This window comes from Carlito syrichta, unplaced genomic scaffold (assembly GCF_000164805.1).
Source record: "Carlito syrichta isolate Samal-C Ts95f unplaced genomic scaffold, Tarsius_syrichta-2.0.1 Scaffold307284, whole genome shotgun sequence".
NCBI lineage: Eukaryota > Metazoa > Chordata > Mammalia > Primates > Tarsiidae > Carlito > Carlito syrichta.
Window position 1 is genome coordinate 325,748 of NW_007251380.1, and position 25,492 is coordinate 351,239.

The window sequence follows — 25,492 nt, forward strand, 5'->3', positions numbered from 1 at the left end:
TATGTCTCGATGTTCACAAATTTGAAAAGCACAGCTCTAAACTTTGACTAAATTAAATGCTTACCTAATATGGTATCTGTGACATGCCACTAGAGACCTTACACCAGACATCAATCCGTTAGCTGATCAACATATTTTTGGAAACCATATAACCAAATCACTAGTTTGTCCATAAGGGTATCAAGAGATTATCAAAAGCTGTGCTGAGATTCAGCACAGTTGGATCTATATATACCAGTCTAGTTTTCTTAACAGAAAATGAAACAGGCTAAGACCAAAATGCTTGTTTTATAAGAAATGCATGCTGATTTCCAGTGGTTATTGTTCTAGCACTCTTTCCTAAGTGCTCATAAACCATCTTTTTATTTAATAGTAATCTTGTCTAATCAAGATCACAGTCATTTGCATAACTCATTTTATTTCCCCTTTGGAACATCAAAGTATCATCTGTCCATCTCCAACTTCCACAATTTCTCAACAATTACCAATATTGGTATCAAAGTTTTATGCCCAAGTCCACTCAAAACTCCAGAAACTTTCAACTCTGTACAGAAGATAAAATGAGAAACAGAGCCTTTCTTAATATCATCTTATTTTAATTACATTCCAGTTTTCTTTTGATACTTATTCTATCTTTTTAGTCCCCAAATCATCCTATCTCACAAATCAAAAAAGTAGTTGAACAATTCCACTCTCTTATCCACTGATTAGAATTGTGACATTATCTGCAAGTAAGATATCCCTTTTCTAACTTTCTCTCCCAAAGATAATCATTAAAAAACTTTTATATACTGTACTTGAGATGCAGGTAATGGAGGGATTCAGGCCTTAAACTTTGGTCTTCCAGAACTATTTTTAAAAGATCCATGACTCTCCTCGCTCTGTCCACCCAGGCTGGAGTGGAGTGGTTCTATGATCATAGTTTATTTGTCCTTGACCTCCTGGGCTCAAATGATTCTCCCACTTCAGCCTCCTGAGTAGCTGGGACTACAAGCGCATGCCTCCATGGCTGGCTAACCTTTTTTTTTAACTTTTTGTAGAGATGGGAGCTCTCATTACATTGCCCAGGCTAGCCCCAAACTCCTGGCTCCAAGGGATTCTCCAATCTCAGCCTCTCAAAGCTGGCATTACAGGCATGAGCTACCACACCCAGCCAGCTTCTCAAACTTTTCTGATTATCATCAACAATAAGAAATACACTTTATATCACAACCCAGTACACAATACATATATGTAACCATAGTCAAGAGACAATATCTAGCCTACTACATGAAATCCATCCTATTTTCTGTTCTTTTCTATTTAATTTTTTAAAATGCCAGTTGGGATCCACTAAATTGACTTCACCGTTCACCAATAGGTTACGACCTACAATTTGAAAAACATGGCTCTAGAGAGCTAATATGCCACAGAAAAGTGAGGATAATGAAGATATAAATCTGAATAATACAAAGGAGGACATGAATTCATCACACTTCGGCATGATGGCTTCCTTACAATGTATCTCAGGTACCATACCACACAAAATTTCTATAACTCAGAGATAATACTTGTTATATCTCTATCTATCCAAAATTTTTTCTTCTTGCCACTCTCTATCTCCTTGTCTTTAATTTTCTATATAGATTATCACTAATTGACATAGCACAGTATATATAAACACATGCAAATTTATCTTTTTATATATTTTCCCCATTGGAATGCAAGCTTCAAGAGAACAAGGGTTCTGTCTGTCTTATTCACTGCTCTTATTCCCAGTGCACAGTACACAATTTCAGTGCTCGGGGCACTTTGCTGGTTGTATGAAAGCACAAGGAATGGGATGTTGCTGTTCTAGTTAAAGTATCAAAGGTGTTTGAAAGGAGGGACAGAAGTTAAAGAGTTAAGAGAGAACATTTCTTTAGGAAGATGATTGGAATGCTGTGACATTTCTCCTGCTTGCCCAGCATTTCATGGGGAAGGGTATCCTATCCATCGAATGCCAAATGGGGCTTCACTGGGACCACTGCGTGGGCTTCACATACACTACGCTCCGTGGAGAATGGGGAGCTAAACATGCTTTCGAGAAATGAAAAGCAGGAGCTATCTCTGAGGGCACAAAAAAGAAAGTACAAGGGGGAGGAAGGGATAGAAAAGAAAGAATAGATGCAGGCACACACATATAAGAGAGAATTTCAAAGGGAGGCAGCTGTGCTGGGGATGAATTGTTGACTCCCCTTAGAGAGTAGGCAAGCAGGCATAACCAATTGGACATGCAGGAGGAAGTGTATAGGCTCTCAAGGGACTCCCTCCAAGAGGAAGTAGCTAAGTGGCCTAGACAAGAGCTGCCATCTGAAGCCAGGACTCGAGAAGGAAAGCCATAACCCGTCGTCAAAGAAGATATCTGTCACGTCACAGCTTTCTACTAGGGGAAATGTCAGAAAACAAAAACAAATTTTAAAAAATTCTTCAAAACACTCCATGAAAGAAAGAATCAGCAACTGTATTTGGGTCACCCAGAGGGCCTTATTCCCAGACTGTAACTGTTCTCAATTCCTAAGACTGTGCACCTTTTCCCTATTCACCGTGGAGGAATCAGAACGTTCAGTTAATGAGTTAGGGAAGAGGAGAACAACAACACAGAGGAAAAGAGAGGACACTAAGAGTGCTGCCTGCAAACCCCTACAATGAAGTAGTATTTCTCAGAGTGAAAGAGGCTGATGTTGAATTGAACTTAAGTCCAGTTTGGAGCTCTGACTACTGTCTTAGAGAAGATATTTTAATTGCTGAAATGAGACTGTTCTAATGACTCAGAGGGTGTGAAAAAGTTATAAGACCTGTCCATTATTTCAACTCATCTATACCTGAGTTGACTAAAGAGTGGAGGAGTAAAGAAAAAATTGTTCTCTTTTTGCACCTTATTGAGCCTATGTCATTCAATTTGACATTTACATGTGACAAATACTTGTTCAATGAATAAATGCATAAGTAAATAGAAGAAAATATATTAAAATATTAACAATTCTCTGAGCAGTGAAATTACAAATAATTGATATTGTTCTCTTTGTATTTTTCAGAATTTTTCAAACTCTCTTTTGAGCATACCTATAAAATAAAAAACAGGCCAGGCACAGTGGCTCAAGCCTGTAACCCCAGCACCTTATGAGGCTGAGGCAAGAGGATTGCCTGAGCCCACGGGTTAGAGACCAGCCCGGGCAACTTGGCAAGACCTCATCTCTACAATAAATCTAAAATTAGCTGGACGTGGTAGTGCACATCTGTAGTTCTGGCTACTTGGAAGGCTGAGGTGGAACGATCACTGGAGCCCAGCAGGTCAACACTGGGGTGGCCATGAGTGTGCCACTGCACTCCAGCCTGGGCAACAGAGTGAGACTTCAACTCAAAAAAAAAAAAAAAATTAAAATGCCAGAAGACAAAGCCTACATCATGTACATGTTTCAACAGGCACTCATATCCTGATGACACACGTGAATAAAAAATCCTTAACTCAGAAGTATACATTGAGATGCTTAAAAATGATCATTTTCTATTTTTCTCTTTTGGCATATGTCTTCAGTGTCGGAAAATGTCAAACTTTATATTTAAAGGAAATTTAAAATAGAAAACCTATATAACATATTAAGTGTCTAGATTCACCCTCTACTGAAAAAGGCTGAAAGTCCTAGATATATGTTCTTTTTTTTTTTTGAGTTGGAGTCTCACTCGGTCGCCCAGACTGGAGTGCAGTGGCCGCTTCCGGCCACCATAGCCTCGCCTGCTGGGCTCCAGCGATCCTTCCGCCTCAGCCTTCCGAGTAGCCAGAATTACAGGCATGCGCTACCACACCCGGCTGAGTTTTTTTTTTTTTTATTTATTGTAGAGATGAGGTCTCACTGCCCAGGCGGGTCTCGAACCCGCGGGCTCAGGCAATCCACTCACCTCAGCCTCCCAAAGGCACTGGATTACAGACTGAGCCACCGAGCCCGGCTGATATATGTTCTTAAATGTATCAATTATTTGAAAGAATCAAGCTGAAACAAAACTGAGTATATGTGGGAAACTTGATTTCTGAAGCTGAATTTCAGCTGAGGGCATTTGCTGAACCAAGTGAATGTTATTTTCTAGCTTCATGGTCTCACAGAGCTTCACAGAACCAGAGAAACAAGACAAAAAAACCCAGGGTCTGCCTAAGACATAAGACATGTTAACAAAAGAGCCCCCCACCTACTCTCATACATATGAAACTGGGATCCCAGTTAGGTTAAACCATCAGTATAAAAGTAAAACAGAAATAAACTCACTGTTCTCTGCTCCCAGGAGATCATAATGAAAATGGACTATCTCAAACCTAGTCACGGGGAGGAATCACCAAGTGAATATGGAATTATAAGTCATCTTTCTAGTCTGCAGCCTAAATTCACACCACCTGGGTGGTCAGAAAAAACTCAAGCCGAGAATTTAATTTAAGTGATCCCAAAATGGTCGTATCTAAGGGAGCCCAGCAGAAGCAAACGCAAATCTTCTCTGAAGTCACTCTCACTGGATCCAGGCCTCAATGAATTCCCACAGATAAAGTTCCAAGAAAATAAGGAGTGTACAATAAAAACTGATCAGGAAAAAAAAAAAGCACCATAACAAGCAGAACCAGCAGTTACAAGAAATAGCAGAAATAAACTTGCAAGGAGTTTAGATACTAGAATTATTACACAGACCGTAAAATACAATGTTAAGGAAATAAAGGCCAGACTTGAAAAAATATTCAGGAAAAAACTATAAGAATAACCAAGCAGATTTAGGGGGAAAAAAAAGAACATATAAAAATGAAAAATATAACTGAAATTAAATGAGTAGATGTCAAGTCTCTAAAAATAAAATCACACTTACATGAAAAAGATAAAACTATAAAACCTCTAGAACAAAACAGAAGAAAATCATAGTGACCTTGGTTTTGCCAAAATTTATTAAATAGAAAACAAAAAGCAAAAATGATGTTTAAAAGTTGATAAATTTAACTTCCTCCAAATTAAAATTTTTGCTATTCAAAAGATCCTGTTTAAAAAAAAAAAAAAAGCCAAAGACTGGAAGAAAATATTTTAAAAACATATACCTCACAAAGGACTTAACTCAGAATAAAATTTTTTTATTTTTTATTTTAAACACATTGGATACAATCCAGGATTAGGTATACAAGTGGACATCGTATATTGTATGGGTAAAGTTTGGGTCTCCCTTTGGTCCCCACTTCGCCTGGTTTGAGACCAGACACACTTATTGATGCCGTGCCCTTCCCCCACACCTCCACAGTATCCCACTACTGCCAATCCCTTTCTTATAATATTACGGTAAATGTTCAGGGTCCGCTTATGAGTGAAAACATGTGATACTTTGTTCTTTGTTTCTATGATAGATCACTGAATATTATAGATTCTAAATCCATCCAAGTTGTTGTGAAGTCCACATGTCTGTCCTTCAGAATAAACTTTTAAAAATACTCTTATTAAATAATAGGAAGAAAAACAATCTTAATTTTGTTATAGGAAGATTTAAAAAGATACGTCAAGTATGAAAATACATGGATTGCAAACAAGCAAGTGAAGATGCTCAACATTATTAATCACCAGGAAAATGCAGACTAAAACCACAATGAGATATCACAACACATCTACTAGGATAGCTAAATTTAAGACTGACCATACCAAGCATTGAGCATAATTTCATAATTCCATTGAAGACATGGAGAAACTGAAACTCTGCTGCACTGCTGGTAGGAATGTAAAACAGTTCAACCACCTTAGAAAACAGTTTGCCAGTTTCTTATGTTAAGCATATACCTACCATACAACACAGCCCTTCCATACCTAGTTATTTACCTAAGAAAAATGAAAACATATGTCCACACAAAGACTTATACAAGAATGCTCATGCTGTTTTATTTGCAATAGGCAAAAACTGGTAACAACCCAAATATTCATTAACAGGTGAATGAAAAAACTAATTGTGAGATAGCCATACAATGGAACACTACTCACTAATAAAAAGAACAAACTAAGTCTTCTGCAACAACATGTATGAATCTCAAAATAATACACTGAATGAAAGAAGCTAGCAAAATACTACATACTGTTTGACTATGTATAAGTCTAGGAAATGCAAACTAATATGTAACTATAAAGAAGCAAATCCTAGAGGAAGAGGGCAAAGAGGGAAAGGTGAGTTAAAAAGGAACACAAGGAAATTTTGGAGGATAATGAGTATGTTCATTATCTTGATTGTGGTGGTAGTTTCATGGGAATATAAATATGTCAAAACTCATGAAATTGTAGACTTTAAATACATGCAGTTTACCACATGTCAAGTGTCTCTCAGTAAAGCTAAAAAAACTAACAGAACTTCCGAAGTGAAAGATATAATAAATGAAATTAAAAGTTCAGATGATTTGATAGCTAAAGAAAAAGCTAGTGAACTGGAGAAAAGACCTGAAGAAATCAATCACAAGCAGCCCAGCGGGACAAGACAGGAAAAATGAAAAAAGGGAGGTTAAAAGGATAATAGAGTGAGAAGGCTGAATATACATACAGCTGTAATTCCAGAGGAAGAACAGAGAGAGAATGGAGCAGAGGCAATAGTTAAAAAGTAATGGCTAAAATTTTGAAGAAATTTAAGATTATCAACTTATAGACTTAATAATCCCAATAAATTACAAGTAGAATGAATAAAGCAATTCAAATTGCTACTTAATGACAAAAAAGCAATAGACAGTTTGACACGGTATTTCATTTCTTAATCAACACATTAATGCTCTTCAAATTAAATCCATCAATGGTAACTTAAAAACAAAAATGCCCTTTCTCCTCAGATCATTACAAACACATATTAAATATGCCTGCAAATAAGTATTGAAAGTATGATCTATAAGTCTAAACTAACAGTTTTAGAACTAAAGATGCATCAAAAGTTGGAAATAACCCAGTTGTCAAACAATAGGCAATGACTAAAATACAGTACAACCAAACAAGAGAATTAGGAAGAAAAGGAAGGGAAGAAAGGGGAGAGAGGATGGGAAGGGGAAGAGAGACAAGAAGAGAAAAAGGGAAAAAGGATGGGAGAAATCAGGTGGCTCTGCTGTTTACAAAATACCAATTGGGTGAATAAAAACCTTAAGAAAGAAGGAAGAGATAAAGACATGGACACTAAACATCATGATGTTAAACAACTCCTGCATCAAAATAGAAATCAAAACAGAGATTAAAATGGAAACAAATGAAAATGCAGAAACATCTTACCAAAATCTCTGCGATGCCATAAAAGCAGTATTAAGAGGGGAATTGATATCTCTATGAACACTTATGAAGAAAATGGAAAGATCACAAGCTAATAGCCTAACAAATCACCTAAGGAAGCTGGAAAAGCAAGACCACCAAAACCCTAACTTCAGCAGAAGAATCCAGATCACCAAAATAAAAGCCCAAATTTGGGGCACAGAAGACAAAAATATACCAAAAAAAAAAATCAATGAAACCAAAAGCTGGTTCTTTGAAAGGATAAACAAGATTGATGGACTGCTAGCTAGACTGACCAAGAAAAAGCCCAAATAAAGATTTCTGATTAGAAATGGAAAAGATGAAGCCACAAACTGACCCAAAGAAATACAGAAAATTATCTGAGCTTACTATGTACACCTGTATGGAAACAAACTCGAAAACCTAAAGGAAATGGAGAACTTTCTCACATCACAAAACCTCCCCAGGTTGAAACAAGAAGAAACTGAGACCTTAAATAAACCAATAACAACCCAGGAAATAGACTATGCCATAAGAAAACTACCAACAACAACAACAAAAAGCCCTGGACCAGATGGCTTTCCAGCAGAATTCTACAAAACATAGAAGGAGGAACTGATACCCATCCTAATGAAAGTATTCCAGGCAGTCGAGAAGGATGGAACTTTCCCCACCAAATCATTTTTTATAAAGCTAACATCACATTGATACCCAAACCAAGTAAAGATCCAAGAAAGAAAGAGAACTACAGGTCAATATCCTTAATGAATACAGATGCTAAACTTCTCAACAAGATTCTAGCAAACTGGATCCAACAGCACATCTAAAAAATCATCCACCATGACCAAGTAGGCTTCATCTCCGGGGATGTAGGGCTAGTTCAACATTTGTAAGACCATAAATATAATTAAATACATCAACAGATGTAAAGGCAAAAACCACATGATTGTATCATTAGACACAGAAAAAGCTTTTGATAAAATCCAGCACCCCTTCTTGATAAAAACTCTCGAGCATCTAGGCATAGATGGAACATACCTCAAAACAGTAAGAGCCATCTACAAGAAACACACAGCCAATATACTGCTAAACATTTTTAAGACCATAAACATAATTAAATACATCAACAGATGTAAAGGCAAAAACCACATAACTGTATCATTAGACACAGAAAAAGCTTTTGATAAAATCCAGCACCCCTTCTTGATAAAAACTCTCGAGTATCTAGGCATAGATGGAACATACCTCAAAACAGTAAGAGCCATCTACAAGAAACACACAGCCAATATACTGCTAAACAGACAGAAATTGGAAGCATTCCCCATGAAAACCGGAACAAGACAAGAATGTCCACTCTCACCCCGTCTGTTCAACATAGTATTGGAAGTCCTAGATAGAGCAATCAGACAAGAGAAGGAAATCAGGAGTATCCAAATAGGAAAACAGGAAGTTAAGTTATCCCTCTTTGTAGACGACATGATTTTATACCTCGAAACCCCAAGAGAATCCGTCAAAAACCTCCTTGCACTGGTAAAGGACTTTGGCAAAGTCTCTGGGTTAAAATAAATGTGCAAAAATCAGTTGCATTCCTATAACCAACAATAAACAAACAAATTCAAATAAAAAGCTTAATCCCATTCACAACAGCCACACAAAAAATGAAATACCTTGGCATCTTCCTAACCAGAGAAATCAAAGACGTTTACAATGAAAACTACAAAGCACTGCTCAAAGAAATCAAAGATGACATAAACAAATAGAAAAACATTCCATGCTCACGGATTGGAAGAATCAACATTGTTAAGATGTCCATCCCATCTGAGGCAATCTACAGATTTAACGCCATACCCATTAAATTATCAGCAGCATTCTTACCAGATCTGTAAACAACAATACAGGAATTCATATGAAAACATAAATGGCCACGAATAGTCAAACAGTCCTCAGCAAAAAAAAAAGCAGGCAGCATCACATTTCCCAGACATTAAGCTTTATTATAAAGCTACAATAATCAAAACAGCCTGGTATTGGTACAAGAACAGGCACATAGGCCAATGGAACAGGATACAGATCCCTGAGGCAAAACCTCAATTTCTCAGCCAACTCATCTTCGACAAAGCCTCCACCACCAATCACCGGGGAAAGGAGAACCTGTTCAGTAAATGGTGTGGAGAAAACTGGCTGACCACATGCAGAAGATTAAAATAAGACCCCTTCCTATCACCATACACAAAAATTAACTCTAAATGGATCAAAGACATAAACGTGAAAACCTCAAACTATAAGAACCTTAGAAAATGCAGGAGACACCATTATGGAAATTGGAACTGGCTATCAATTCCTGATCAACACCCCAAGTGTCCATGTCATAAGAGATAAGATAGACAAGTGGGACCTCATCAAACTGACAAGCTTCTGTAAAGCCAAAGAAACCACTGAGAGAGCAGGGAGACAGCCCGCAGACTGGGAAAAAATATTTGCCAACTGTATATCTGACAAAGGCCTAACATCTAAGATCTACAAGGAACTCAAATGTGCCGGGAAAAAAAAAAAAAAGAAAAGTCCCATTACAAAGTGGGCAAAAGATATGAATAGATACTTCTCAAAAGAAGACATACGAGCAGCCAACAGATACATGAAAAAATGCATGTAGTCATCAAAGAAATGCAAATTAAAACCACACTGAGATACCACATAATTCCAGTTAGGATGGCCTTCATCAATAACTCAAAAAACAACAGATGCTAGAGAGGATGTGGCAAAAAGGGAACACTTATACACTGTCGGTGGGTGTGTAAACCAGTAAAGCCTCTGTGGAAAAAAGTGTGGTAATTCCTAAAAGATCTAAAAATCAACCTCCCATATGACCCCCACAATTCTCCTACTGAGAATATACCCGGAGGAACTCAGATCACTCTATGGAAAAGATACCTGCACACACGTTTACTGCAGCATTATTTACAATAGCAAAAACATGGAACCAACTGTGCTTCCCACAGAAAGAAGAGTGGATTAAAAAAAAAGTGGTACATATACGCGATGGAATATTACGCAGCCATAAAAAAGGACAAAATTATGAACTTCACAGCAACTTGGAGGGACTTAGAGGCTATAATACTGAGCGATCTATCACAGAAACAAAGAACTGAGTATCATATGTTCTCACTCATAAGCAGACCTTGAGCAACTATCATAATACTATAAGAAAGGGATTGGCAGTAGTGGGAAACTGCCGGGGGGGGGCACACCTCATCAACAAGGATACCCACATAATGAACATTTGTATACCTACACTGAATTGTATCCTACATATTAAAAATAGAAGTAATTTTTTAAAAAAATGGGCCAGGTATGGAGACTCACATTATAATCCCAGCACTTTGGGAGGTCGAGGTGAGAGGATTGCCTGAGCCCACAGGTTCAAGACCAGCCTGGGCAACTTGGTGAGACCTTACGTCTACACTAAATCAAAAAATTAGCTGGGTGTGGTGGCACATGCCTGTAGTTCCAGCTACTTGGAAGGTTGAAGCATAAGGATCACCTGAGCCCAGCACGTCGAGGCTGTGGTGGCCGTGAGTGTGCTACTGCACTCCAGCCTGGGAGACAGAGTGAGACTCCAACTCAAAAGAAAAAAAAAAAGAGAGAAAGAGAGAAAGAAGGGGGAAAATTAACATATAGTCTTCTTTTCAAATCTACTTTGAGGGTCTTTAATAGCCTTCTAGTCTCTATTTTTGTTATCTAAGCTGTTTAAGGTTCTTTGGTTTATTTTTGGTTTCTTAGAGAATAAAGCTTCAAAGCAACCATACAAAGTAACTGAGAGGATAATGAGGTTTGTGGCTTCATAAAGAAAAGTCAGACTAAGAAAAATTAGGAATATAAAAACTTGAGAGAGGCTAGTATTTTAAAAAAACAAAACCTGTTATTCCTGGATATATGAGAGGTTCATATTTTCTACAAAAACTAACACTTTTTAATATTCTAGACTCAATAAGCAAAACGCAAAAATTGAAAACTATACAGAGAAAGATATAATTCTGAGAACATAAAATTTAAAATTATGCATGAAATAAAGCTTAAAATATAACACAAAATGGGAAAAATGATTTCCATAATTTGCAAAAGTTATGACATACAGATCAGTCATTGATATAGAAATATCTTTGCAAATCATTATAAATGAGATAAAAATCCCCAATAGAAAAAAGAAAAAATGAACAAAGGATATGAACAAGTCACCCTCCTACTCCCCAAACACAAACGGCCAATGAACATATAAAAACATAGGTGACCTCATTAATAATGTAAGTATGTGCCAGGTACTACTTTAAGCTAATGTCAAACATTAACTCATTTAATACATTAGCTGGTCTAATTAGTGTAAAACATATTAACTAACTTAACCTTCACAACAATCCCATAAAATGGGTACTATTAGTATCTTATTCTATGGATGATAAACTATTATACAGAGAGGTTAAGTAACTTGTCCAAGGACACACAATTAGTTAATAAATGGTGCTGCTGGGATCTCAACTCAGGTGTCTATGCAAATCAAAACACAAATAGTAGACCATATAGGTACAGGTCGCATACCACTAGGAGCAGGGACATTGCATGCAGGAGTATAAACCAGCACAACCATTCTGAAGACAACACTACATTATATGTCAAAAGCCCTAAAAATGTGCAGCTTTAAAATTACTTTTCTTAAAAATTAAATTCACACAAAATTCAAGACAGTGGTTATAAGGTATAGAGAAAAGGGGTACAGAGAAAGAGGCAATCTAAGAAAAAGCACATAGGGGCCAGGCTCAGTGGCTCAGCCTGTAATCCCAGTACTTTGGGAGGCCGAGCGAGCGGATTGCCTGAGGCCATGGGTTTGAAACCAGACCAGGCAACTTGACGGGACTTCATATCTACAATAATTAAAAAAAAAAAAAAAAAGAGGCCGGGCTCGGTGGCTCAACCTGTAATCCCACGCCTTTGGGAGGCTGAGGTGTGTGGACTGCCTGAGCCTGCGGGTTCGAGACCCGCCTGGGCAGGTGAGACCTCATCTCTACAATAAAATCAAAAAATCAGCCGGGCATGGTAGCGCGCGCCTGTAATTCCGGCTACTCAGAAGGCAGAGGCGGAAGGATCGCCGGAGCCCAGCAGGTCGAGGCTGCGGTGGCCAGGAGCCGCCACTGCACTCCAGTCTGGGCGACAGAGTGAGACTCTAACTCCAACTCCAAAAAAAAAGAAAGAAAGAAAGAAAGAAAAAGCACGTAGGGAGCCTGAAGGCTGGAAACTAAAATACTCAGTTTATTCTTCTTTGAACTCTGTACAATTTTTACATAGTCTTTGATACATTTTTATGTATTTCACAATTAAGAAATGCTTTTCTTCCTTTTCTAGCTAGGTTTTTGTATCTACTAGTGATATAAATGTTTTAAATAATAGAATCCCAAATTAGAGAATAAAACAACCATATAAAGTAACTGAGAGGATAATGAGGTTTGTGGCTTCACAAAGAAAAGTCAGACTAAGAAAAATTAGGAATGTAAAAACTTGAGAGAGGCTTCTATTTAAAAAAACAAAACACATTGAGAAGAAGAAATGTAGTTTAGAAATAAACTAAGTAATAGATTAGGTTTGGCATTCCAGCATTTTTTGGTTTAGGAGCAGTGGTAAAGTGCCTCTTTAAATCTGTATTCTACTTTCTATACTGTATTCTAAAGAAAGGTATGTGCAAAAATCTAAACACAAGGACATTCACTCTAGCTTTGTTTATAATCGCGATGATTAGAAAACCCCAGCTGTCAAACAAAAAATGACTAAAATAGGATACAACCATATAAAAGTGTATCTGTAGTAATTTTTAAATAATGTTATGAAGTATGTTTTATTGGCATGAAAAGATAACAGTATACTAAGTGAGAAAAAGTATATAAAACACACAGCACAAGCTCCTTTTTATAATATATACCAGGGGACCCTAAACACAGGGAATTATCTCTTTAGGGGGCCTTGTAGTATAGTCTTCCCCCACTAGGTAACTGTTCTAGGAACCCATTGGCACCAGTGTCCCAGCTAGTGTTGTTGTGAGAGGCTTCAGCAAAAGTTTTTTGGAGATTCTTTCAATGTGTTTGACCCTTTAATAAGTGGGTAATTTACACAACCTGCCCACACCACACCAAGTATTCAGCAGTTTTGGATGACAAATAGCATCACCCCCATACTCCACCCTCCCTATTCACCTGATCCCACCCCCAGGGACTTGTTTTTGTTTCCCAGATGGAAAAAGTTCTCAAAGGGAAACATTTTGCTTATGTGGAAGACCTGAAACAAAAAACAGCAGGAGCACTAAAAGGTATCAAAATTGATGAGTTAAAAAACTGTGCTGAGCAGTGGAAAAAGCATCTCAATAGGTGTATTTCATCAAACGGAGCGTACTCTGTAGGTGACTGAAGTTTAAACATGTAAGAATACACAATTTTTTATAAATTTCTAGTTTTGAGGAGTCCCTCTCATACATATAAGGAAAATCTAGGAATATACTCTAAGACATTGGTCCCCAACGGCTTTGGCATCAGGAACCAGATTCTTGGAAGACAATTTTTCCACCAGGGCGGGGGTGGGGGGAACATCAGACATTAGAGTCTCATAAGGAGCAGGCAACCTAGATCCCTCCAATTCACAATAGGGCCCAGGCTCCTGTAAGAATGCCTGCAGCTCACCTCCTGCTGTGTGGCCGGGTTCCTAGCTGACTCATACCAATCTGCGGCTCTGGAGTTTGGGGTCCCCTGCTCTAGATATAAATAACAATTTAGGTAAAGGAAAATCCTATCACATATCTGTATTTTCCAATTACATTAATAATAACATACATTTGTAACTTTAAAGAAAAAAGTGTATTTTTAAATTTTAAGGCAAAGATTTTCATTAGCTTCACTATTAGACATTTTTCACAAATGAGTTCACTCTTTAAGGCTCTAGCTATTCCCTGCAATTATGTTAGAAGCTCTGAAAGGTACATCAATATATCTCGAGCAACAAAACTATTACTTAAGTTACAGTCTCCTTCTATTAAGTGGTTGGTACCCCACTGGAATGAGAGACTGAGCTTCAATGTATGTTTCACAGATGTCCAGCACCAAGTCTTTGTTCCTAATATGACCTGGCCAGCAAACCAGGCCACTAGCATACATCACGTCTGCAAAGCCATGTCCCTAGCCCTCCACATCAGCACGTCTCTTTTTTCATCCTTTCCTCATATACCACAACCTCTCAGTTCATTTTATTTTCTAATTATTTCACTGTCCCAACGAAAGAGGTCACTAAGAAGCAAAATTAATTTCCTTTCTCTTGTTTTCTACATTTGCCTGCTCAAATTCATTTGTATATTGCAGCTTTTAGAGAAGAAACATTAAACCAAGGTCTAAAATAACAGCACAAAATGCTCTTCCATTTTTTGTTTCCTGATTTTAAGTGGCTTCATGTATCTGTGATTCTCCAAAATGCGCATAATGCTGTAATTTCAGCAATGTTTAGTATAAATCTTGTCAATCAGAGCTTGAAATATAAGACAACACATATTGAAGATTATTTTTTGTTCTTTTACGATGTATTACAACTCTAAACATGAAATGTTTTAATTTCCAAAATCATCTTTTATCTTTGGCAAAACATAAGTCTATAATTTGAAATACAAATTTCTGTATCAATAAAAAAATAGAGAAAACATTAAGTTATAGATTTACTAAAACATTAAGCAGAGGGGGAAATTTCTATAATTTTTGCATACAGTGATTCTAATAGTAGTCTTTAAAAGATTTATCTAATTAAAAATAGTTTTATACTTAATATTTAAAAATTAAAATTAACAAGTATCTATCAAGATAGATCTATAAGTAATGTACTTAATACAAAGGAGGTAGAGATTAATAAAACATGGTTCTCTGATTTAAAGTTCCAGTGAGGGAGAAATTTGATATACTACATGTAAACACAAATGCCTCTTAAGAAGTTAAGCTATTTCTACATTTCAGTAAATTTCACCATTATTGCACACAAGAAAATACTATTTTTTAATCCAAAAAATAGGGGTAAATGATTAGAAATTAATCAACTGTGGCAATTTAACATGAATGAAAATTAAAAGTACTTATTCAAAAATAAAGTAAGTGCCTACTCTATTGCAGAGGATTGACATTCTAGCATATACGTTTAACAATGACCCATACAATACTGTAGAATTTTTCACAAACACTTTCAACTTTAAATGTACATAACTAACTGAGGTTTAGCATAGTTACATTCTGCAACTTAATTCCAGTTTAATTTTTGTTATTTTGGTAATCAGGATTTGATGCTTTGGAGGACTTCCCCCATAATCTGAGTAAGTTTCAGAGTTTGGAAGGTACGTATTTGTAAGGCTAGGGAGAGAGACAGATGAAAGAAAAGGTAGATGAATGGGTCAAGGTACATGTGGTTTATGAACTAGGAGATAAATCATGAAGTACGTTAACCTATGGCAGCATGTCAAGTCAAAGAGTGTTGGAAGGAAAAGGTAAGAGGAAATGTGCTGGTGGATGTCTGGGAAAGGGTTTTCAGAAGGAGTGGCTGACAAGATTATAGACGTGCATGTCAGATTATCTGTTCAGAGGTACTAAAAATGACTGCCAGAGTAAGCTTGGAGGTTTCAATTTCAATGTAACTTCAAAGTGTCAGATGAGAAAACATGGTTTCCTCATAAAAGCACTTTCAACTGGCAAAATGATAACAAAATGAAATCACACAGCTGATTTTCCTAAAGCATTCACTATAAATTCCACTTAGATATTTGCATTATTTGCAAACTTCAAAAGCATAATAAAATATTAGCACACAGATGCTAAAAGTACATTAAAAGAATAATACACTATAAGTGGAATTCAAATGAGAACTGCAAAGTTGGTACAGTTGTAGGAAATGACTACTATAATTCGCCATATAGATAGATCAAAAACCCCACATGATTATAGCAGAAAGCAAATTATAGCAGAAAAGATACCATTCAAAGCGAGTCTTTAATTGCAAAGAAACCGAGCTCTTCTAAAGAAGATGCCTAATAGAAACTACATTCATAAAAGTGCAAAGGAGCACCAGAGAGTAAAACATGGAAGCACAAGCCGGGCTCGGTGGCTCAGCCTGTAATCCCACGCCTTGGGAGGCTGAGGTGAGTGGATTGCCTGAGCCCGCAGGTTCGAGACCTGCCTGGGCAACTTGGCGAGATCGCATCTCTACAACAAATCAAAAAATCAGCCGGGCATGTTACGCATGCCTGTAATTCTGGCTACTCGGAAGGCGGAGGCGGAAGGATCGCCGGAGCCTAGCAGGTCGAGGCTGCAGTGGCCGAGAGCGGCCACTGCACTCCAGTCTGGGCGACAAAGTGAGACTCCAACACAAAAAAAAAAAAAAAAACATGGAAGCACAGATTAGCTCCAGTACTATGTGGCAATGCTGTAGGGCATATGATAAAGCCAGGCATAGTGCAGAGCTAAGAAACCACACTCTCAAAAACCAAAACAAAATTTATCACCTTATGATCTAGCAACATAATCAGAAAGTGTGGGTGATGGCCATCTTGTTTTATCAGTAGTTTTGCCTTGCTTCATTCCAGAAGTGAAAAAATGGAAGAGCAAGGGTTGGAGCAGAAAAACGTTTAAAGCAGTAATATTTTCTTGGACAACTGAAACTTTTTGAAAATATTTATTACCAACATCACAACTAAGACAAAATAACCAGACTTCTTCCCCCAAGCACTAAGTTATACCTAACAGGAACCCCAGTTCAGAGTTAGACCATTTCAAAGATTAGCCTATACTTCAAATATTTACTACAAATAGCCTTAAAAATAGAAGAAACAAGCCAGGCACAGTGGCTCACGCCTGTAATTCTAGCAATTTGGGAGGCAGAGGTGAGAGAATTGCCTGAGCCCATGGGTTTGAGAATAACCTGGGCAACATGGCAAGATCTCATCTCTACAATATATATTTAAAAAGTAGATAGGCTTGGTGTTACATGCCTGTAGTTCCAGCTACTTAGAAGGCTGAAGGGGAAAGATCACCTGAACCCAGCAGGTTGGGTCTGTAGTGGCCACGACCATGCCACTGCACTCCAGCGTAGGTGACATAGTGAGACTCCGACTTGATAGATGATAGATAGATAGATAGATAGATAGATAGATAGATAGATAGATAGATAGATAGATAGACAGAAGAAACATAACACATTCTATTTCACATTTTCTCAATGATCAATGATGCTAATCGGTAAGTAATATTCCCACAGATGAAGAAGCTAGAGTTAAAGAAGGTAAAAAAAGTACAGCTAATCACAGAGGTAGTAGGTGGCAGGCCAGGTCTTTCTCCAGAGCCTACATACTTCCACCATACCATGGCATCTAGCATAAGGCTTAACTAAAATGGCATTCATATCCATTAATAAAACTGAACATCTATGGTGCCACATGATATATGCAGATTTTATTATTTTACACTAGTGAGATAGATATCATTATAATCCCGAGTGATAGATATCATTACCATCCCTAATATATAAAGGAAAAAAAAATGAACTTTATGTAGGTTTACTAATTGCCTAAGAAAATACTACCTCTAGTTTCATAGTAACAATTTGCAATACATGTAAGTTATATTTATAACAAAACAAATATGCATATAAACACATTCATAAACACAAACACTATATTGTTTATTAAAGCCTTAGTGTTTTGTCTTAACATATGTTATCTCACTTTTAATATTCCTAAAAATTCTGTGAGATAAGAATTCTTTTCCTTATTTTAAAGATGAAGGAAAGTAAAGAGAAGGTAAGTAACTCTTTTAAACTTTCATAACTAGTAAACAACAGAAACAAAAGATGAACCCAGATTTGTGTGACTCCATAGTTCATCCTTTCTAATACTATAAACTTTTTAGAGTTCAATAAAGGGATATTATAAGCAAATTCAGTTGAAATTCAAGACATCTTCACTTCCAGTTCTTACATATTTTTATGATTTGAAAGTTGCATTTATTATCAGTACAAATGTACTTAAGATAATTATATCAAATTAATGTGAACAAATTAAAAAGAAAATCTGAGAAGTAGCCTGAAAGAAACTGAATTGGCTATATCAAGTGCTTATATTGGGTTCTCAAAAGGAATAGGTAGCCGGGCTCGGTGGCTCAGCCTGTAATCCCGCGCCTTTGGGAGGCTGAGGTGAGTGAATTGCCTGAGCCCGCGGGTTCGAGACCCGCCTGGGCAGTGAGACCTCATCTCTACAATAAATCAAAAAATCAGCTGGGTGTGGTGGCGCATGCCTGTAATTCTGGCTACTCGGAAGGCTGAGGCGGAAGGATCGCTGGAGCCCAGCAGGCCGAGGCTGCGGTGGCCGGGAGCGGCCACTGCACTCCAGTCTGGACGACAGAGTGAGACTCCAACTCAAAAAAAAAAAAGGAATAGGTACATGTTTGCAGTTCTCAGGAAAGGGAAGAGCTACATTACTTCCCAGACCAACCTGAATAACAAGAGAGAGGGAAAAAGCTGACACAAGCCTTCTTATCTGGTCCTTTCCTGAACCATAATTCCATAGCACCTAGTTTGTCCCTGACCTTCTCCCTTTAGTTACCCTGAGTTCATCTCCATGACTTACTTTGATTACACTCTTGGCACAAGGAATACACTAAATCCCTGACCTCTCCCTTTTGGCCTACTCAAATGAATCTTAGAATTCTTCCAGTGTTTGTTTTATTGTTGATCCTATCAGTCACCTATTATTCAGCTGACTATTCTTAATCATTAGTTTTCTCACTAATAGTGGAAAATGGCACCTGAGCACACCCCTCCAAATATCAACCATTATAACTATCCTCACTCCTAGAATTAAACACTTGTGGCCAAGGGGCAAATGAGAAAGGAACATCAGAAATGCTTTTAAATTCATAACGCTTACCTTGGCTCTAAGTTCTGAAGGGCAATGGTTCATAGGGTTCAAAGCTTTGGAAGAATAAGGCTAAGGTATTCAGTCTATAGCTGCTATCCTGGTACATCACCTATTTAATATTCAGTAGTTAACTAGAGGCCCTACAGAATGTATAGCCTGGAAAATCCCAGGAAACTAAGAGAATCCTAATGTGCTGCTTCTGTAAGAAGTTTCAGGACGCTATCCTGTTCTAATCATTCCTGTCTCAAATTTCTCCAATGACAGATACTTTACGTTATTCTGCAAAGCACTTCTTTTTTCTTTTATTTATTTATTTATTTATTTATTTTTAAGTCACTCTGTCACCCAGGCTGAAGGGCAGTGGCACAATCATGGCTCACCATAGACTCGACCTTCTGGGCTCAGGTGATTCTTCCACCTCAGCCTCCAAAGTAGCTGGGACTACATGCATATGCCACCACATCTGGCTAATTTTTTTTTTTTGGTAGAGACAACATCTCGCTATGTTGCCCAAGCTGCTCTTGAATTCCTGGGCTTAAACAATCCTCCTGCTTCAGCCTCCCAAAGTGCTGGGATTACAAAATGAGCCACCACACCCGGCCTCTGCAAAGCTCTTATAAACAGCAAGAAGTGGTCTAGGGGGCAAACAAGATATATATCTTTTTTTAAAAAGGAAAAATTAATCACAAAAGGAACTTCAGAAGTTCCCATACTAGCCAAGAAAACAAACATACCTAACATCCTTACCAGTAAACAACGTCCAGTGGTGCAAAGTAATTTTTCATTATCAGGTCAGCAAAGTAAGCTTCTGTTTCCCGGCAGGCAGTTCCATTTCCAATCACCACCGTGCTGCAGCTGCAAGGGAGAAGCAGAATGAGAAACTGAATTTCAAGGCATGCTTTGTAATCAACTGGAGACCATGTACAGAATGCACAAACACTATTATACAATGCTCTTATTTTCTCATATCTAAGCAACCTGTCTATTGTTTCCTTTTTTTTTTTTTTGAGTTGGAGTCTCACTGTCACCCAGAGTAGAGTGCAGTGGCATGCTCCCGGCTACCGCAGCCTTGACTGCTGGGCTCCTGCGATCTTTCTGCCTCAGCCTTCCAAGTAGCTGGAAGTACAGGTGTGTGTTACCACGTCCAGCTAATTTTTTTGATTTATTGTAGAGACAAGGTCTCACCAAGTTGCCTGGGTGAGTCTCGAACCCGCAGGCTCAGGCAACCCACTTGCTTCGGCCTCCCAAGGTGCTGGGATTACAGGCTGAGCCACTGAGCCTGGCCTCCTGTCTATTGTTTCACAAGGGAAACAGAAACGGATGTAGAATAAAAGACACTGCCCCCACATTTGGAATAGGAGGCAGTAGAGAAATCTTTCACTGTCATACTATCTCAAGAATAATCAGCTTTCTTCCCATCTAGAAGAAACCAAATCAGACATGAGTAAGTAAATTCTAGAACATTATAAGCCACAATAAAGACACTGTGGTTGAGTTATATGATAAGATGTCAATCTCGGAAGCTTCTAACTACTTCCACATTCATTCCTCAGATCCATAAGGAAGAGAGGAAGGAAGGAAGGAGACACGAAAGAGGGAGGAAGCCCAAACAAAAGAACAAATGTTCACAGGTGCCCATATTACCACCTTTAGGTAGTATATATTGGAAGGTGGTAGAGGAAAGGTGCAGCATTCCTCTGGAGTCTTCACATGTAGAGTTCTCCAGCAATTTGCCCTGGCATTCTTTTACATGGTTCCTTTTCCCTCACCAAGGCATTTCCCTTAACTCCTCCCTCCAAATTAGGGGCCTCAAAGGTATCTGATTGACTAAGCTACTGAAATACTCAAAGATTATTTTCATACTTGAAATTCAGCAAAAGCCTCTTTATTTTCTCTGCCTCTCGGAAGCCTTGTCCACAATGCAAGTAAACCACATCAGTATGAAGTATCTGACCTTTAAAAAATAAAAAGAATAAGGCTTTTTGTAAGAAATTACAAAGTGTAACACATCAATGATTTGATTCAGCTGTAGTAGAAAATGAGAATGGCTTGTTTTTTAAAATGCTGTCTGAATCATCCCATATTCACTAGATCAGTTTCTCCCTAAGTACTCAAATATTGTTACTTCCAAAGTCACAAGGATTCTATTTTGCTACACAAAACCATTACAAACTAGATAATATGCTGAGATACATAAAAGAGAAATGGTGTTCAATAACACTAACATTAGCAACAATAGAGGTGAACATTTACTAAATACTACATATCAGACACTGTTGGATACTATTTTATTTCCTCTTTTGAGTTGTAGATACATGAATTTATTTACTTTATTTACTTTGTATAATTCTTTGAGCTTCATATTTAAGAATTACGAGCTTTTCTGTATTGTTATACAGGAAATATTTTATTTTAACTAAAATATTTTTATTTTAATAATATTTTAAGTAATTAAAATCATTTTAATTAAAAATATATTTTAAAAGTTAAAGAAATTCACTTTAAATAAAAATAATGAGCTAAAAGACCAATTTAGGAAGTTAGGAAAAGAACAACAGAATAATCCCTAAGAAAGAAGAAAGTAGAAAATGACGAAGTTAAAAATAGAAATTTAAAAAATAGAAAAAAAAAAAAACAAAAAACAGAAAGGATTAACCAAGTTTACAGTTTAAAACCACTTATAAGACAGACATTTATGGTTAACAATACCAATCAAGAAAAAGAAAGGCTAGAAAACAAAAATACAGTAAATTTTATTAAAAATGAAAAGAGGATATAAGCAGATTTTAAAATACAGACAGAATAGTATAAATAACTTTATGTTAATTTTGATTAAAAAATGAAATCGATTAGTTCCTAGAAAACCTTATCAAAAGAGATTAAAGCAATATCTGTGCATGTGTTTATCTGTGTGTGTATATATAAATTTTTTAAAGAATTATACTATTAGAAACATAGGAACTGAAAACTGATCCAGTAAGTATCACGAACAAGTTAAGATTATCTAAGAAGGCAAGTGTGACTTGGCACTTCTTAAAAAATTCATCCCAGTAACATAGTAAAGGATAAAAGCCATATGACATCTCAATAAAGCTGAAAAAAATATTGATAAAATATACTTCCCATTTACTTTAAAAATTAATAGCATAAAATGACAACTAGGAAAACAAAAACAAAACCTGACTATATCTATAACAAAGATAACAAAATATCCTCCCAAAACCCAAAAGTAGTGCAGGTGAGAATAACACAACTGACAAGACCCTCATGCATCATCAGCATCTGTGTGGAAAATGGAGTATCTGACAGACCTGAAAACAGGAAAATCTAAAAAATGTTCATGGTATTTCCTGGAAATCCTAACAGTCTGTTTGAGAATAGGAATTGAGACTGGGAAAGATTTAGTACAAAGGCTGCCCAATAAGTTCAGAAAGGATTGGAAAATTCCAATCCCTATGAACTCTTGAAATTAACTAGTAGAAGATACCTTTCAAGACAAAAATCCTACACTGAGAAGAAAAAGTCGAAAATCACATCCAAATGCAGCAAAGTAAGAATAAAGATAAAAGAAAGCCCAGGTAAATGAGGAGAAAGCAACAGGGAAGCAGATTCCAGAAAGTATAAGACTATCTCCCAATCCACACAGAGCTTTTTCTTTTAATAATTTGGGGGCAAAAAAGAGAGAATTATAGAGATATACAGCTAGAAAAACTCTCCTGACCCAGCCTTCCTTCTAAAAGTGCAGGAAAACTAATTTATGTAAAACTAAACAACAGAAAAGGATGATGGTCAAATTCTATACAGAATGATTATTTTTTAAAACAGTTAATTTTTAAAAGGCTAATAGAAAGGTCTTATAGAAAGGTGTACCTAATGTATGAGAAAAAGCTCTAAAAAAAAAAAAGGAACATTACGAAAAATAAGAATAACGTTAAGTCAAAATTAGAAAACCTCAGAAATGAGATGAGATAAATTGGGAATGGGTTCAACATAAAAGAAAAAATTACTTCAGAAAAGAAAATAAAACCAAAAATTTTAAAGGTAAAAAAAAAAAATTAAAAGTTGAAGTTCATAAGAAATTGTAATCTATTTTTTAAGTATGAAACAGAGTCTAAAACTAAAAAATCAATTACTTAAATAACTCCACAGATGAATTTAGTAACACATTAGACATAGCAAGAACAAGGATTAATTAACTTAGACAATTAATAGAAAATAAAACAAAAGAATGGAAAACAGAAGAGAAGAAATGGAAATGTCTAACATGCATGTAACTGGAGTTTTAGAAAGAGATGCTAGAAGCTCTACAACCCTAAGTGGAAGTCATGCCAAAAAAAGAAAAAGAAAAGAAAACCCACACTCATACCCTCTTCCCCACACACACACACTTAAGTGCATAAGAAAACTTCTGAAAACCACAAAGAGAAAATTCTAGCAGTCAAAGGAAAAAAGGACATATAACCTTCAAAGGAACAATAATAAGAATGTTGGCTGACTTCTCAAGAGAAACTGTAGCAGTCAGAAAAACATAAAATGAAAACAGAATGACATCTTTAAAGTACAAAAAGTAATTGCCGGGGTTGACATTCGGCTGGTCTTTCGGGACGACGGACATTCCGTCCTGGAACCATGGCCCAATTTGTCCGTAACCTTGCGGAGAAAGTCCCAGTGCTGGTGAACGCTGCTATGACTTATTCGAAGCCTCGACTGGCCACATTTTGGTCCTACGCCAAGGTTGAACTGGTTCCTCCAACCCCTGCTGAGATCTCTAGAGCTATTCAGAGCCTGAAAAAAATAATCAGTAGCACTCAAACTGGTAGCTTCAAACAGCTCACAGTTAAGGAAGCTGTGCTGAATGGTTTGGTGGCCACTGAGGTGTGGATGTGGTTTTATGTCGGAGAGATCATAGGCAAGCATGGCATCATTGGTTATAATGTTTGAAGACCAGTCTTTAACATCTGACGATATTTGACTTGTTATCTGTGTGTTTTTGGACCATATGTGATCAGACTGCTATCTGATCAAAATAAGATTTGTCAAAAAAAAAAAAAGTAATTGCCAATCTTGAATTCTATACCCAGCAAAAATATTCTTCAAAAATGAAGGCAAAATAGAGACTTTTTCAGACAAACTAAAACTGAGAATATCTGTTACCAGTTGACCCACATTAAAAGTAGTAGGCAGAAAGAAAATGATCTCAAATGGAAACAGAAATGCAGAAAGAAATGAAGAGTAATCTAGAAAAAACAATATAGGAATTCATATGGAAACACAAATGACCAAGAATAGCCAGAACAATCCTCAGCAAAAAAAAAAAAAAAAAAAAAAAAACAAAGCAAGAGGTATCACACTACCAGACTTTAAACTTTACTATAAAGCTATAATAATCAAAACAGCTTGGTATTGGTACAAGAACAGGCATATAGACCAATGAAATAGAATTGAGATTCCAGAAGCAAAACTTCAATTTCTCAACCAACTCATATTCGAGAAAGACTCCACCACCCACCACTGGAGAGAGGACAATCTATTCAGTAAATGGTGCTGGGAAAACTGGCTGACCACATGCAGAAGATTCAAACAAGACCCGACCCCGATCTATCCCCATACACAAACATTAACTCTAAATAGATCAGAGACCTAAATGTAAAACCTCAAACCATAATAACTTTAGAAAATGCAGGACACACCCTCATGGAAGTTGGAACTGGCATCCAATTCCTGAGCAAAAACCAAAATGCACGGGCCATAAGAGATAAGATAGACAAGTGAGACCTCATTAAACTGATAAGCTTCTGCAAAGCCAAAGAAACCATCAAGAGAGCAGGGAGACAGCTCACAGACTGGGAAAAAGTATTTGCCAACTCCATGTCTGACAAAGACCTAACATCTAGAATCTACAAAGAACTCAAACGTCCTGAAAAGAAAAAACAAACAACCCCATTATAAAGTGGGCAAAAGAAATGAACAGACACTTCTCAGAAGAAGACATACAAGTGGCCAACAGATACATGAAGAAATGTTCAACCTCACTAGTCATCAAGGAAATGCAAATTAAAACTACACTGAGATACCACCAAACTCCAGTCAGAATGGCCATTATCATTAACTCAAAAAATAACAGATGCTGGAGAGGATGTAGTGAAAAGGGAACACTTATACACTGTTGGTGGGAGTGTGAGCTAGTGCAGCCTCTGTGGAAATCAGTGTGGCGATTCCTAAAAGCTCTAAAAATCGACCTTCCATATGACCCCGCAATCCCCCT

General features: G+C 37.0%; 1 protein-coding gene and 1 pseudogene across 2 annotated transcripts in view; one reads left to right on the top strand and one right to left on the bottom strand.

Annotated features, from left to right (window-relative positions):
• The window catches only part of SRBD1 (S1 RNA binding domain 1), a 237,641-nt gene that overhangs the window by 150,596 nt on the left and 61,553 nt on the right, over positions 1–25,492 (bottom strand). Inside the window, exons 13-14 of the mRNA XM_008064317.2 lie at positions 21,091–21,181; positions 19,975–20,082 (exon numbers count right to left, since the gene is read on the bottom strand). Of these exons, the coding sequence (XP_008062508.1) occupies positions 19,975–20,082; positions 21,091–21,181 (199 nt within the window). The remainder of the gene's footprint in view (positions 1–19,974; positions 20,083–21,090; positions 21,182–25,492) is intronic.
• Positions 23,805–24,276, top strand: LOC103266682 (annotated as a pseudogene). Its single transcript, XR_002482326.1, has one exon. The product of XR_002482326.1 is annotated as an ATP synthase subunit g, mitochondrial pseudogene (transcript).